Here is a 14,640-nt window from a genome sequence, read left to right as displayed (position 1 = left end):
GTTGAAGGTTGAATGTTGACTCCTCTGAAAACTTTGCCTGATCAGGAAGATCCCAAAGTCCTGCTTTGGCAGATGCTCTGAATGTGACTATATGGCTGTTCAAAGGTTCTGGAGGAGCAGCCCAAAAAAATCTTGCCCACTAAGTCTCCATGAGATGGCTCAAACTGGGCCTGGCTCTGCCATCCCTTAGTAGGGGGTTGAGGGCTGGCCCAGCCTTCTCTCCATAAATTTTCCCAGCACAAATAAACCATCAAAGAGTCATTTAAACCCAGATCTGAATATATCGATTGAGCCTACTCATCTGCAGTTCACCCACCCACTGGGGGATATCATAGCCCCAGACCCTCCTTCTGCCGCTGCAGGATTATATATGAGATAGGTCATGTTTCAAGGCTCAAATAACAGGGTCCACCAGAGGCTCTGTTGTGGAGGGGACAGCAGGCCTTTGGTGATGCACTTATAGAGCATCCTGTCCCTGTGACTTCTACACATCACAATACTAGAGAAGCTGTGGCATGAGGAGCATCTCTGGGATGTCAGGAGTAGAAACTCACAGATATGGGACCCTCCCAGTGTGCCCAGGGCCTCACTGTGGTGTACACCCAGGCTGACTGAAGGGAATGGCTTTCTTGTGATTACTTCCAGGAGTCAAAGTGGCCACGAGCTTGAAGGACACCAAGACAAGCTTGGGTTACACATCCACCCCCAGGTGTGAGCTTTGGAGTCAGGCATTCCCATGCCACCGAGAAGCAAGTATCTGCCCCATGTAGGGCAGGGAAGGAAGGGCTCAGGAGGAAGTGACATCAGCTGACCAGAAATAAATCTAACAATAGTTACTAACATTAACTGCCCACTGAATGTCAAGCCCTTAAATCCTGTGAAGAACGTAAAGAAGATATGGAGTGTGGCCTTGTGTGGCAGCCTAGGGTGTGGGAAACAGGCAGGGATTGGAGTCCTAGCCTGGCTCGACCCTAACCTGCAGCCTGACATAGTATACCCCTTTGCAGCCATGCAAATGAGAGTGGACTCAAGAGCAGGATTCTGTCATAAAATTTGTCTTATCTTATCCCTTAAGAGAGACAAAATGGACTCATGAAAGAACTGAAGAATGGCATGAAACTGCCTGGTAACCACAAAGATGGCCAGTAAAGTAAATGGACCAGGAGCTGAGAGATGGGAAATTTTGGGTTGAGTAACCCAGGAGAGGTTCCTGGAAGAGGAGACCCCTGAGCTGGGCCTTAAAGAATAGGTAGAATCAGGGCAGGCTGATAGTAGAACAGCATCAATGGAGAAACAGTGCTGCCTTGCTCAGAAACTTTCAGCATCTTCCCAGGCATAGCACATGCTTCCAAACATGGCATCCAGGCTCTGTTCTGCCTGGCCTCAGCTCCTATCCACCCTGGGCACTTTGCACAGCTTCCAAGACCCCACCCTGCATCCTGAGCAGCCACCCTAATCAGTTCACCTGCTCTCTGAACCTGCCATACAGACTCAGACTAGTGCCTGAATTCCCTTCATCTGCTTCTCTGTTGACATCCTTCAGTACCCCTTTCCCCAGTCCTCACTCGCCTTCAGAGTTAAGCATTCCTTTCCCTTTCCCTCTTGCACTCTGAACCCTGTCCCATTCGATTCATTCTGTCTTTTCTTAGGATCACACATGGTCAAGTCTAGATACCTGAACTCTAGACACCTCATCTATGGCTTATACATCCCTGTGGGGCACATTCCATGCCCTTGGCTAGTGTGTGGCAGATGCCAAATGAATGGATGAGTGGATAGATGAATGAATGAATGAATGATCAAGAAAAAATATAGTTGCATAGGAAGGGGAGACCATGTTACAGGGGACCATGAATTTGTCAAGAGGCACTGGGCATGACAGGGCAAGAGTGTGGCCCATATTGCTCTCAGTCTAGCATCTCAGGGCTGGAGAAGCTTAGGTGCCATCTAGCCTGGTCTGTGTCATGTAACTCCTCTACAGCATTGCAGGCAGCAGGCCAGGCCCTGCACAGACACCTCCAGTGAGGGCAGGCCAAGCACACTGCAGCTCTGGCGCATTGCCGAAGTGTAGTGGGAAGGCTGTGGGCTGTGGAGCCTGACTGACCTGAGCTCAGACCCCAGCTCTGCTATTTGCTAGTTGCATTGCCTTATTCTAGCCACTTAACCTCTCTGAGCCTTAGTTACCCTCCTTTATAAAAGGGGCATAGTAGTGCCTGTTCTCCAAGTTGTTATAAGAACTATAGAGAATATACCAATAAAACAAAATCCTCCAGCTTATAAAAAGGCTGAGGTAGCTTTATATATATTATATATATTATATATAAATGGTAGCTAATTTTCTTTCTATGACATAATATTAGTTGCTGCATGTGACTGGAGGTTTTATGGAGAGTTCAAAGAAAGTTCTTTTTTCTTTCTTTTATTTTTTATTTTTTCATTTTTTATTATTTGGCTCATTTTCACACCTTGACAAAGAAGTTTCTAGGAAATGGAATTTGGGCTTAAACCTAACCGTCCGTCATAATTACAGTGAACCTGTTCTGCAACTCATTGACAAGATCTCATGTGAAGATGACGTACCAGAGTTGTTCAAGATCAGGGGTTACCAAACTTTCCCACAGGGACATGTCCCACTGATAGTGCTCACAGGTGAGATGCTCCCCAGCCCACAGGGGCCGCTGCAGGGATGCAGGAGGCTGCAGAGGCTGATCTGCAAGAGGTGACCCAGAAGCAGTGCTTAGGAATAGGGTGCTAGTTCTGGAAGTGGGCAGGGGTGTGACAGAGAATCCAAGTTTCTGCTGTCACATGTTCAGGAGCAAGGTTGTTACTGAATTGGTCCTGGGAGGCCTAGGCCCAAATATCAGGAGCCCATCTAACAGGCAAGGCTTCGGCTCTGAAGGTTAGAGGGAAGGAGGGAGGGACTGTAGCCTCTGGCAGGTAATGGTGGCCACAGCCCCAAAGCCCCTAGGTCTGTGTGTAGGGCCAAAATGGTTCAGAAGTCAGGTCGGGAAGGAGGATTGAACCTAAAGAAGGTGGAGAAGTGAGGAGGAGGGATGAGGAAGGGATCTAAGAACAGCCTCATTACTGGGGTGAGTGGGATGCCGTGAACACAATCAGGAGGGCCTCAACCTCGTTCCAAAGCCCATTTTCCTCCCAATTTCCACGTCTCAGTGGGGGACTACTGCCCCCCAGCCAGAGTCCTGGCATCTCCCCAGATGCCCCCTTGACCTCACCTCCCACCGCTCATGAGTTTCCAAGTCCTGCCCATTCTCCCTCTTGACCCAGCACCCTCTTCTCTGTCCCCTGCTTCCACCACTTCCTAACTGCACAGTCTCCTGCCTGGCCTCTTGCCTCCACTCTTCCCTTCTGTCCGCTGTTCACACTGTTCTCAAAATTCTCTTTCCAAAACTAACCTGGCCACACTCATCCTTGGCTTAAAATCATTTGGCAACTCTTAGTTACAGTGGAGACCGTCCCCTTAACATGGCTGGCAGGGCCTCCATGGCCTGTCTAGCCTCTTATGCCCTTCCCCACTAAATGTGAGCCCAGCCACCCACACTGCCTGCAGGTCCTCACAGGGCCTTTTCCTACTCGCTTGGGTTCCATAGCACCCAGCATCCTGTTAGGCAAACCATAAGCACTCAGTACATATTTTGTGAATAAAGGAATGAATGAATGAATGAGTGAATGAATGAATGCATGAATGGGTGAAAATGAATGATGAGGGAATCCAGGAGGAGAAAATAATTTTTGGCAGGGAAAACAAGATGATTTGGGTCTAGGGACATTGAGTATGAGTTGTTGGTAGGTGTCTTTTTCCATTTTCTGTTGCCTATAACAGAATATCTGAAACTGGGTAATTTATAAGAAAGAAAATGTATTCCTTACAGTTCTGGAGGCTGGGAAGTCCAAGGCCAAGGAGACATATCTGGTGATGACCTTCTTGTTGGTAGGAACTCTGCAGAGTCCTGAGGCAGCACAGGGTGACACATGGTGAGGGGGCCAAGTGTGCCAGCTCAAGTCTCTCTTCCTCTTCTTATAAAAGCCACCAGTTAACGGCCGGGCGCGGTGGCTCAAGCCTGTAATCCCAGCACTTTGGGAGGCCGAGACGGGCGGATCACAAGGTCAGGAGATCGAGACCATCCTGGCTAATATGGTGAAACCCCGTCTCTACTAAAGAATACAAAAAACTAGCCGGGCGACGAGGCGGGCGCCTGTAGTCCCAGCTACTTGGGAGGCTGAGGCAGGAGAATGACGTGAACCTGGGAGGCAGAGCTTGCAGTGAGCTGAGATCCGGCCACTGCACTCCAGCCTGGGCGACAGAGCCAGACTCCGTCTCAAAAAAAAAAAAAAAGCCACCAGTCCCACTCCCATGGCAACTCATTAATCAATTACCTATTAATACATTAATCCAGGAATTGGTTAATTAATTCACAAGGGCAGAGCCCTCATTACCCAGTCACCTCTTACAGACCCCACCTTTCAATCCTGCCACACTGGGGATGAAGTTTGAACGTGAGTTTTAGAGGGGACAAACATTTGAACCATAACAACGGGGCATCTAGGCGGAGGTGCAGGCTGCACTGGAAAGGACAGTCTGAAGCTCAGGGAAGGGTCTCTTAAAAGCCAGTGGTCTTTCTTCACATATGAGCCAGTTCCCCTAGAGAAATACAGAGATCAGGAGGTCAAATAACCAGCAAGCTCAGTATTACCAAATCAGCTTTATCAACTAAGACAGCCTCAGAGCTAGAAGGACATTATAAGGACCTTGTTTGGCCTAATTCTTTCATTTTACAAATGAGAAAACGAATGCTTAGAGCAGGGAAAGGCCTGCCAGCATAAGGCAGTGCTAGCGCAAGAGCCTGCGTGTCTCCGTCGCAGTCCAAGCTCTTTCTTCTGCCTCCTGCGGCCTCCTTGTTCCTGGTAGTCCTCTCAGCCCTGAAGGAGGGAGTCATCAGTGAGGGAGACAGTGGGCCTTGGAAGAACCTAACTCCGCAGATATTCATGCCCTAACTCCTCCTTTCCCACAATGCAGCTTTTTGTGCCCCCAAAGGAGAACAGACCCAATAAAGACCCCAGAAGTCACAGAGCTCATGCATTGACTCTCATGCACTTAACAAACAAGATAGACCCTCGTGACCTCCGTCAGCAGCTACATTTTTTAACTCTGTTTTGATCATTGTCAGCCGTCTACTCTCCAGTCCTATAACAGATCATAAACAGCCGATTAGAAACCACGAGAGAGATTGCAGAGAACAAGAAAACTAACACACTGACTCAAAAAAGCAGCAGATGAGGATCATTTAGGATAAGGACCAATAGCCATTTACACCAGAGCACATGAAGACGCTCCCACACACACCGACAGCCCAATACAAGTTGTAGTTGTGAACTCCAAATTATGTTCAGTCTGTGTTGCTTACTAAAGATCTGCAAATATTTAGACATTTCACAAGGATGTTCATCTAAAGTAATTAAGATTGTTGAAGTTCTGGCACTCCAAGAAGCAGGTCCTCTGCTATTCAAATGGGGGAATTATCCTCAAGGAATCTGGGCAACAAAAGTTCTTCATTATGAAAAAGGGGGGGAAGGGAACTGGCATTCATTGATATGCCACCGTATATCACACAGTGTGCCTAATACATTGTCTCATTTAATTTCACAACTCTTTAACTTTGCACATAGCAGACACTCAGTATTTTTTGACTTCATGAATGAATGAATGGGTTGAGTTTCTTCAGTCTCATTTTCAAGATTGGGAAAAAGAGACCTGAAGATTAGAATTGCCTCCCCATGGTCACACAGTGTGGAGCTGGGAGCCTGATCTCTTTCTCCAAGGCACAACTACTATTGCCACAACCCGACCTGGGTCAACTTTGCAAGAAGGGAGATTTGCACTCTTCCTTATGAAAGAATGAGGCTAACCCTCCAGCCACACTTCAGTCAATACTGCAAGCACTGATGGAGAGCTTGCTGTGTTTGCAGCCCTGTTTCAGGAACTCTGCTTCCAGGCAGATAATGCTTCATATCACATATGCTTTCTTTGACTAACAGGAATGAATTCAGGGCATGGACGGACATCAAGCCTGTGAAACCAATAAAGGCCAAGCCCCAGTACAAGCCCCCAGATGATAAGATGGTTCATGAGACCAGCTACAGTGCTCAGTTCAAAGGAGAGGCCAGCAAGCCAACAGCAGCTGACAATAAGGTCATTGATCGCAGAAGAATACGCAGCCTCTACAGTGAACCCTTCAAGGAACCCCCAAAGGTGAGACAGAACTTGTAGGAACCCATCAGCACAGCCTGGACCGTAAGGGTTAACTGCAGCAGAGCATGGGGTGGGCTGCTGTCAAATCTGGCCCAGTCCCTATGGACACCTTTAAAATCCCTGCTTCCTCTAAAGCAGAGTGAAGACCAGGGGCATCTTCAACAGGAACCTTTGTTAAACTCAAAGGGAATATTAAAGAGGAACATCACCTAAAATAAAGACAGCTTAAAGGCTGGTAGATTTCCAGGGAATTAGCTTCCGATTTTGAGAAATCCAGATAAACAGTGGCAGAAAACCTCACCTGAGCCCTAAATCCCCTTGTCTTAAAATAGATGTGCTTGGGCCCCGGAAGGGCTGGCCCAGTATTGCAGGCCCCCATGCCCGGCTCCCCTCCCGCTAGACCGTGCCCTGCCTCATCCTTGGCTCCAATCACTGGACCCTTTCTTCCCTCCCTAGTCCCTGAAAAGCACCTGCCCTCTCTCATCTTCTCAGTCTCTCACAACGCACCTGTAGCATCAGCTATAAGATATATTCCCAGTAATTTGTTACCAAAATGAACAGTTTGTGAAAGCAGACTCAGGGATTTTCCTAAGGTAACATTGCTCACCTTACGTAGGAGTTCGTGAGCAGAAGAAGCATGTTGGAGATATGGCTGGTGAAGCAGGACTCATGCAAGCCATGCAACCTAGCATCTTCTGATGCCAGGCCTCGTGGGATTGTACAGATATCCACTGTCCTCTGTATCATAGCAGGAAATGTCTGAGAACCTAAATAACTCTGGAACCTAATTAGCCTTTTCTCTGCTTTTGTCTAAAAGTCTTACACTGAAGTGGAGTTTCCTATTTGGTCCAGGACCAGTTTATGGGTAAGGTAACTAACCGACCCAGTTTGCCTGGGATTCTTCCATCTTAGCACTGAAAGTTCTGTGTTCCGGGAAACCTCTCAGTTTCAGGCAAACCAAGACGACTGGTTCCTTTCCTTACAGGTCAGGAGTGACTAAAAGCCACTGCACCTCAGTGAGTGAATGATCCAGCCTGTGAGGCCCAGCATCAGCTCTGTCCATCCAGAGATGGGTTGGAACCCGGGGCGTGGGATCGGCATTGGACAAAAGAGGACGTAGAGGAGAAAGGAAGGAAAATGAGGGAAACTAAATCTAGAGATGGATGAGGGTGGTGGCCTATTGAGGGATCACTTTCGGTGACTCCAAAGTTTCCTGAGAAAGAGCAGGCAAGGCCATCTTCTCCAGATGAAGAGGACAGAGTTAGAGGAGGGAGACTGGGGAGAGTGGAGTACGCTTAGAACAGCTGCTCTGGGGAAAATGGTGGGGGAGCCAGGCAGAGAAGAGGAGCAGAGGGCTGGCGGCAGAAAGCCTAGCTGAGACTGGAGACTCCCCTGCCCAAAGCATCTCAGCAAGGATGCTTCTCCATATGGGTGAGCCAGCCTAGAGACAGAAACAGGGGAAGCCAGCGAGTGCCGCAGTGACCCACCGCCCCAGAACCTCTGCATCTTACATCAACAAAGGTTTATTTCTTATTAATGTCCATTGTGGGTTGGCTGCCGCTCTAACCCTCTTCATCTGGGTCTCAGGTGGCGAAGCAGTCTCTCTCTGCTGCAGAGGAAAAGAGAGCACGAGGCAGCACAGGCTGACTCTCAAATCTTCCGCCTGAAGGTGACCCAAGTCACTGCTCACATTTCATTGACTGAAGCAAAATCCTATGCCTGTGGGCAAGTTGAGCAATGTGATGAGGTGTAACTTCCTGCAGGGAGGGGCTCAAATATTGCCCAACAGTGGTATGGCCCACTGCCTGGGGTGGTCGGGGGAAGGCTGGCAGGACAAGGGCGCCCACGTGGCCAGTGAGTGCTGCCAAAGCAACGGAACAGGGAGTTCAGACGGGAGATGCCGAATGCCCTAATGTCCCTGGGAACACCTTATACACTGTGCTCCTCTGGGAGCCAACCTCTCCACTGGGCCAACCTCTGTCATTACCGTTATTCCTTAATTAACCATATCTTCTCTCTAAATTCTCTCCCACTCCCCCCCTTTTTGTGTTTCTGTATTTGCCGTCTGTCTCTCCATGCAGGTGGAGAAACCTAGTGTTCAGAGTTCCAAACCAAAAAAGACCTCAGCGAGCCATAAGCCCACGAGGAAGGCCAAAGACAAGCAGGCGGTGTCAGGCCAGGCTGCCAAGAAAAAGAGTGCGGAGGGCCCGAGTACCACCAAGCCAGACGACAAGGAGCAAAGCAAAGAGATGAACAATAAACTGGCTGAGGCGAAAGAGTAAATTTCCCTGCACTTTCCTTTTACTCTTCTCTCTCTCTCCCTCCCCCCAACTTTTTTTTTAAAACCAACAAACCAAAAAAGGCCACAAAATTAATTAGAGGCTTCTCATCTGCCTTGGTCCTGAGTGTTCCAGGAGCTCCTTGGTTTGGCTTCTTTTGATGGAAGAATCCTGCTTCACAGACTGAGTGGCAGGCCTCCTCCTGAGGGCAGCCCCTGGAGCACCAGGAAGCGTTGCCTCTGGCTGTGCCCTCCCCTGGCACTCCGACTGCATGCTGATGGGCAAGGCAGGCAGGTCGGAGAGGCGAAACTAATCTCCTGGCAGTGCTTGGAAGTGTCTGTGGGGTCTCCTCCTCCCAGATCCCCAAGATCTGTGTCACTGGTCAATTTTGAACTTTAGGTACATGTGTTCTTTTCCAGAATTCAGAGAATCGCCATGTGCCACAGAAGCTCAGCCTGGGCTTCAGCAATTGACAAAATTTGAGGAAATGTTAAACAGAAACAACAAAGAAAGAAACAACCTTGGCCTTAACGTCAGTAAAAGGGAATTGTGTCTGTTAAGTGGTCTTTTCATAGAATCGTCCATTAGACATGTGTGCCTGTGTTTAGTTTCCTATCAGTGGGCTTTAAATTGTATACCAAGTCATAGATTTGCCACTGATAACTAAAACTAGGCCAGGGCTGGTGAAACAGGTTAGGTGCTTTAGGTACATTCTAGCTGTCATAGGAAGATCACAGAAATGAGGAGGCTGTTTTCCTCTGATTCCCCTCAGCCGACCACCTGTCCAATGCTGCTGGTTTCGCAGAACGACTGGTTGGAGATGTCTGAGGAAGAAAGTTCAAGGTGTAGGGATAGTGTATTTGGAATTTGACTTTCCGTTTCTGAGAGACCCAAGGGGCCGTAGACATAGTGGCAAGTGTGGCGATGTTTACTCTCCCTTCCTGAACCGCTCTGGTCTGCTCCCCAGAGAGGGCAGCAATGCCAGGCCTTAGGTCAGGGAGAATGTCTGTGACTTAGCTGCAGACTAGGAGACTGCTCTGCTAACTAATTAGCAAGCAGCTTTGACCTCATTAATATATAAAAGCAGCTCTCCGTATATTCCGTGTCGTGTGTGTGTGTGTGTGTGTGTGTGTGTGTGTGGCCAAAGCCCCCGGGGTGGCAAGTGCCACCTTAGCTGTGCTAGAGTTGTGTTGTAGGAATTAGGGAGTTGTTGTGAAAAAAAAAAAAAAAACCCAGTGCTTGTGAGGGAACGCAAAACAGTTACCAGAAAAATAAAATTTGCCAATGTGATGTGTATATTGCTCAGCACACTCTATATCTCCTGTCCTTAAAATTCTCTCGTCCCTGGCATTCTGACATGCTGGGCTGCCGTCCAGTGTCAAGCCCCGGCGCAGGCTTGCTCTTCTTTTATAATGAAAGGGGTGAAGAGTGAGGGTCTCACAGTTCCTTACCTCAAAGTCCCTTTAGGTCATTCTGGTTTGGAGGAAGTGGAGCCTCCACAAACTCTCTCTCATTCTGACCATTCAGGCAGCAAAGTCTCTGCTTACATCATTCTGGTTGTCACCTTGGGGCTGAGTGAGAAGTCTTTTGCAAATTAATTTGGCATGTACTATGTGAGCCATAATTATTAACAGAATAGGAATACCAGAAATGAAGTCATTGGTGAGGCCCACTGCGACCTTCCTTTCTATCTCAGGGTTTGAAACTGTGAGGAAGGAGAAGTATGAAAGAAGGTAGAAAATGCCGGTGGGTTTCCGTGTTTATGAGTTGCAGATTTTGAAAGCTATCAGGAAATGACTGGAGTGGATCTCAGTACTGATTCCGACTCTTTGCCAGCTAATCTTAACATTTACCAGAAAGCTCTAGCAACATGATCTTAATTGTATCCAGAGAATACAATGTATGTTCAGTCTCTCAAGATTTGGCATTAGTCAGACATGTTGATGCTAGCCACAGTTTGGATTTCTCCATAGAATAATCTTTTATTTTTGCAGATCAAGTAAATCAGAGTTTACAATGCACAGAGGATCATTCATTTAGCATTCTCTTGCTAGAAGCCTGTGTGCCAGGCACTGTGCTGGGCGTGGTGGGCAGTATAAAGAAATCTGTCTCCACAGCCACACAACCAGAGGGTGCACATGACTTGATACCCTGTAACCAAGTCAAGTTGGTGTTGCCCAAATCGCAGTCTGCCCTAAGGGTCCCGCAGGCTTCCCCACCCCCCACCCCCACTCACTGCCCCAGGGACCAACTTCCTACCCTGCCCACCTGAGGCTTTAGAGGACCTGTAGAATGTCTTTTTCAACCTGTCAGTATCCCCTTCTGTTTAACACACCCACTGAGAAAACCCTGTTTGTGGTTCACTTTGACTCTTGAATGTGTCGCTTCAATGGCAAGAAACTTCCTTTGATTTCTACTGTTTACAAATAAAACTCAGCCAGTCTCATTCTATCTCCCAAACATACTGAATGAAACTGATTTTGGTTCCACAAGCAGTGTTTGGGTGTTGCCTTCCTGAAGGTGACCAAGCTTCCAATGCTTGTCCCACTGGTCTCTACATTTCCCTGTGGTTCTCCGTCCTTTCCTGGTGAGGGAGCAGGGACTGAAGCTTTCCCGCTGTTTTCCTGCCTGCAAAAGCAGCCCCAAGAGCTGTGCGTTGGCTTCCCTCAGCAATCCGTCCTCTGTCCGTGCTCCCATTTGGTCCACATAGCTTTGCCTCTCTGAGGCAGACAGGAAGTGTCTAATTACGATTTTGTGGCCTGGGTTTTGTTGTATACCACAGATTGTCTATGTAACGTGTAGCGCACACCTCTCTTGGTGCTATTTCATTCCTGCTGTAAGAGAATGACAAAAATATTCATGTATAGCCAATTGATTGTGACGTGCTTGTGGTCTGTGCTTGCTCAGAAAAACAAACAGACAACAGTTTTTCCAATTATAAATAAATGCTAAAGACGAACACCACTTTCTTGATCTTATTTCCTTGATGAGGCCCACCTGAGTAGGTGAAGGAACGAACCTTTTCCATTTGAGCCATTCTCTGCAAGATGAGCTGTGCCCTGCAGTCTTCCTGGGGCTCTCCATAATGCAGCTTGACTCTTTTAGATTGCCTCTCAGATACTATTTGCAAGCAGTCAGAGCTAAGTGTTGGGAAAGCGAAGATGGACCGGGAGACGCACTGGCCAACAAGGTAGTGTAACGTTCTGATCCCATGTTGCCGGGAAGAGTGACTGCCTGCCCCCAGCACCACCTTGCCATGCTGGGAGGCTGGGCTCTGACTCTTTGCCTCCTTCCTGTTGACTGGCAGGACTGTCGTTTCTGGCTTTTTCTCCTCCCAAGGGATGGCAGTGATGCCTTCACTTGCTCAGTTAATCTATGGTCATTATGGATGTTCCACCCTTAGGGGGCTGGCTCACTGTGGGTTGTGCGGGTGACAGTCATGTGTGTGCCTTATGTGGGGGTGCTGAAACAGCCACCAGAGAAGCAACCAAGTAAAGTGACAACAGATCAGGTAGTTGGGAACTCACATGAAGGACAGGCTTCTTCCAACAAGGGCTGGGGAGTTGCGGAAGGCTTTGTGGCAGAGGGAGCCCTGGAAAGCAGCTGGGGTGTGGATATGTAAGGGCAAGGCCGCCGCAGGGAGCAAGTCTAGAAATGGAAAAGTGGGGGAGCTGGGTGGGAACCTGAAAGCTAGGACCAGGTTTGCCCACTTTGTTATCCTTCTGGTAAAGTGGAAGACAAAAGATTTTATACTCTTCATTTTTCCAACATATGTTGATTGAATACCTATTATGTGCCAGGCACTGTGCTGGGCACTAGGGAAACCAGGATGACTGAGACCCTGCCTCTGATCACAGTGGGGCACGAAGGAGGAGGCCATTCTAGCTGGTTCCATGGATCAGGGAGGACTTCAGCGATGGGTAGGTGTTGACCAGGTGAACAGAGCTGGGGGTGACCAAGGCATGCCAGACAGAGGGGTCTGCCCAAGCAAAGGTTGGAGGGTGGGGGCCGTCAAACGCCAGATGAACTTAAGTTCTGGGGGGTAGTTCCCTTGGGAGGGTCATGGCACAGGCTGGAGAGTGGCAGAGCTCGGTGGTGGAGAGGCCTGGTGCACGTGAGTGGGCGGTTGCTAACTGGGATCTCCATTTCCATTTGCCCAGATTGCACCCACACCTCTGCATGCTCCCCTGTCATGCTTCTCTCGCTTGCTTACGCGTCAGGCGACACCACAGATCCTCTCTTGCTCTAAGCTAGAAGCCCTAGGGTGGACTTTTATTGCTGGACCTGATTGCTGAGTTTTGGGGGAGGCAGGGGTAGAAATCAATCAAGGGTGGTATAAATGAAAAGTCGTATGTATTTGTTTTCCACATGAATAGAAAACATCCCACCCACCTGTCTACTTTTGTATGAGGCAGAAAACACAAAAGCTGCTCAAGAAATAAATACATAAAAGCATATTATTAAGCTCTATTTTGACAAGTTAAGGGAGAGAGACAAAACGGGGATTGAGAGAGGTGGTAAGAAAGACAGGCGAGACGTGAGAGGTAGAAATAGTGGCACAGAGAGAAAAAGACATGGGAAGGCACACATATGAAGACACCTAGAGTAACCTAAGAGAGTGCGAGAAGGTGAGACATACTCAGAGTCAGAGAAAGGACAAGCATTGGGCAATGGAGGAGGCAGGAAGGCAAGGGCCTTGCCAGCTTTGTCAGTGCTGCCCACACACTCAGGGCTCCCCCAGAGGCTCTTCCGCCTGTGGTTCCCACCATGCTCCCCTCTGCTGCCCAGAGCCCCAGGAGGCGAATCTGTAACCCATCACTCACATTGCCTCCCCCAAACAGCAAACAAACAAAATTCAAACCAGCCCCCTATTTTCAATGAAAAGAGGTCATTGTTGCTAAGTTAGCTATAAACGTATTTCAGTTCTTCCTTAGAGTTTGTGTGTTCTTTGTGAAATTCTTCCCTCTTTTGTTTCACTAAGGTTTAAGAATTTACAACCTGCGGCCGGGCGCGGTGGCTCAAGCCTGTAATCTCAGCACTTTGGGAGGCCGAGACGGGCGGATCACGAGGTCAGGAGATGGAGACCATCCTGGCTAACACGGTGAAACCCCGTCTCTACTAAAAATACAAAAAACTAGCCGGGTGAGGTGGCGGGCGCCTGTAGTCCCAGCTACTCGGGGAGGCTGAGGCAGGAGAATGGCGTAAACCCGGGAGGCGGAGCTTGCAGTGAGCTGAGATTTGGCCACTGCACTCCAGCCTGGGCGACAGAGCGAGACTCCGTCTAAAAAAAAAACAAACAAAAAAAAGAATTTACAACCTGCTTCTCATAGATTTGAGGAGTGTCAAGTCCTATTTCACAAAGTCTATGGACTCCTTTAGTGTGTCACTGTGGTTTAAGGCTCCTTTTACTGCTAAAATGTCTTAAAGCAGTTCACATTTTCAGGACCATAGGTAGAGAAGTTTCTTTCAGGATGTAACCAGTGGACCATCTGCCTTAAAGCAAGGCTCCACCCCAGCACCACCTGAGACCAGCAGGGCTAGGAAAGTGGCTAGGGCAGCCAAGGCCACTGAAACAGGAAAGACAGCTATTTCAAACAAAGGGAGCCCAAACTCCGTTCTCACAGAACCAGGCATGTGATCCAAGCCCCACTTCCACCACACTGCCATTTGATGCATATATCCTCATAACACGTAGACCATCCTAGAATTCCTACAACAGGGAGAACTAGAATTAACACCGGTATGTACTATGTTATTTACCCTATGAATACTGGTTAACATGGACAGGCTCTTAGGTGTTTACAAGGTTCATGGGTGGAAATCAGTGCTGCCATGCAACCCTGTGTCTCTCACTAACCTCCTGGAGCATTAGTGTCCTCCTCTGAAAATGGGGACACTAATACCCCCTCAGAGGAGCACAGTGAGGATGAGATGACATGAGGGCTGTAGGGAACCCATGGAGGACACTAAACGTATCACTTCATGCCCTTCCCCTCCCTTTGGAGTACTTGAAAGTACATGTCCACTTTCTGATAGATATATACTTAGCTGTGAGTAATACATGAGGTTGATTGAGGCAAACATTCTTAAGAA

At 48.4% G+C, this 14,640-nt stretch overlaps 1 protein-coding gene across 2 annotated transcripts in view; it reads left to right on the top strand.

Annotated features, from left to right (window-relative positions):
- MAP6 (microtubule associated protein 6) overlaps window positions 1-14,640 on the top strand; it is an 80,126-nt gene that overhangs the window by 52,392 nt on the left and 13,094 nt on the right. For both annotated transcript variants that reach the window (XM_033207324.1, XM_033207323.1), the window contains exons 2-3: window positions 6,055-6,268; window positions 8,350-8,546. In XM_033207324.1, coding sequence (XP_033063215.1) covers window positions 6,055-6,268; window positions 8,350-8,546 — 411 coding nt within the window. The remainder of the gene's footprint in view (window positions 1-6,054; window positions 6,269-8,349; window positions 8,547-14,640) is intronic.

This window comes from Trachypithecus francoisi, unplaced genomic scaffold (genome assembly GCF_009764315.1).
Source record: "Trachypithecus francoisi isolate TF-2019V2 unplaced genomic scaffold, Tfra_2.0 Lachesis_group8, whole genome shotgun sequence".
NCBI classification, from domain to species: Eukaryota; Metazoa; Chordata; class Mammalia; order Primates; family Cercopithecidae; genus Trachypithecus; species Trachypithecus francoisi.
The sequence above is the reverse complement of the archived record's forward strand: the minus strand, read 5'-3'. Positions and strand labels throughout refer to the sequence as shown.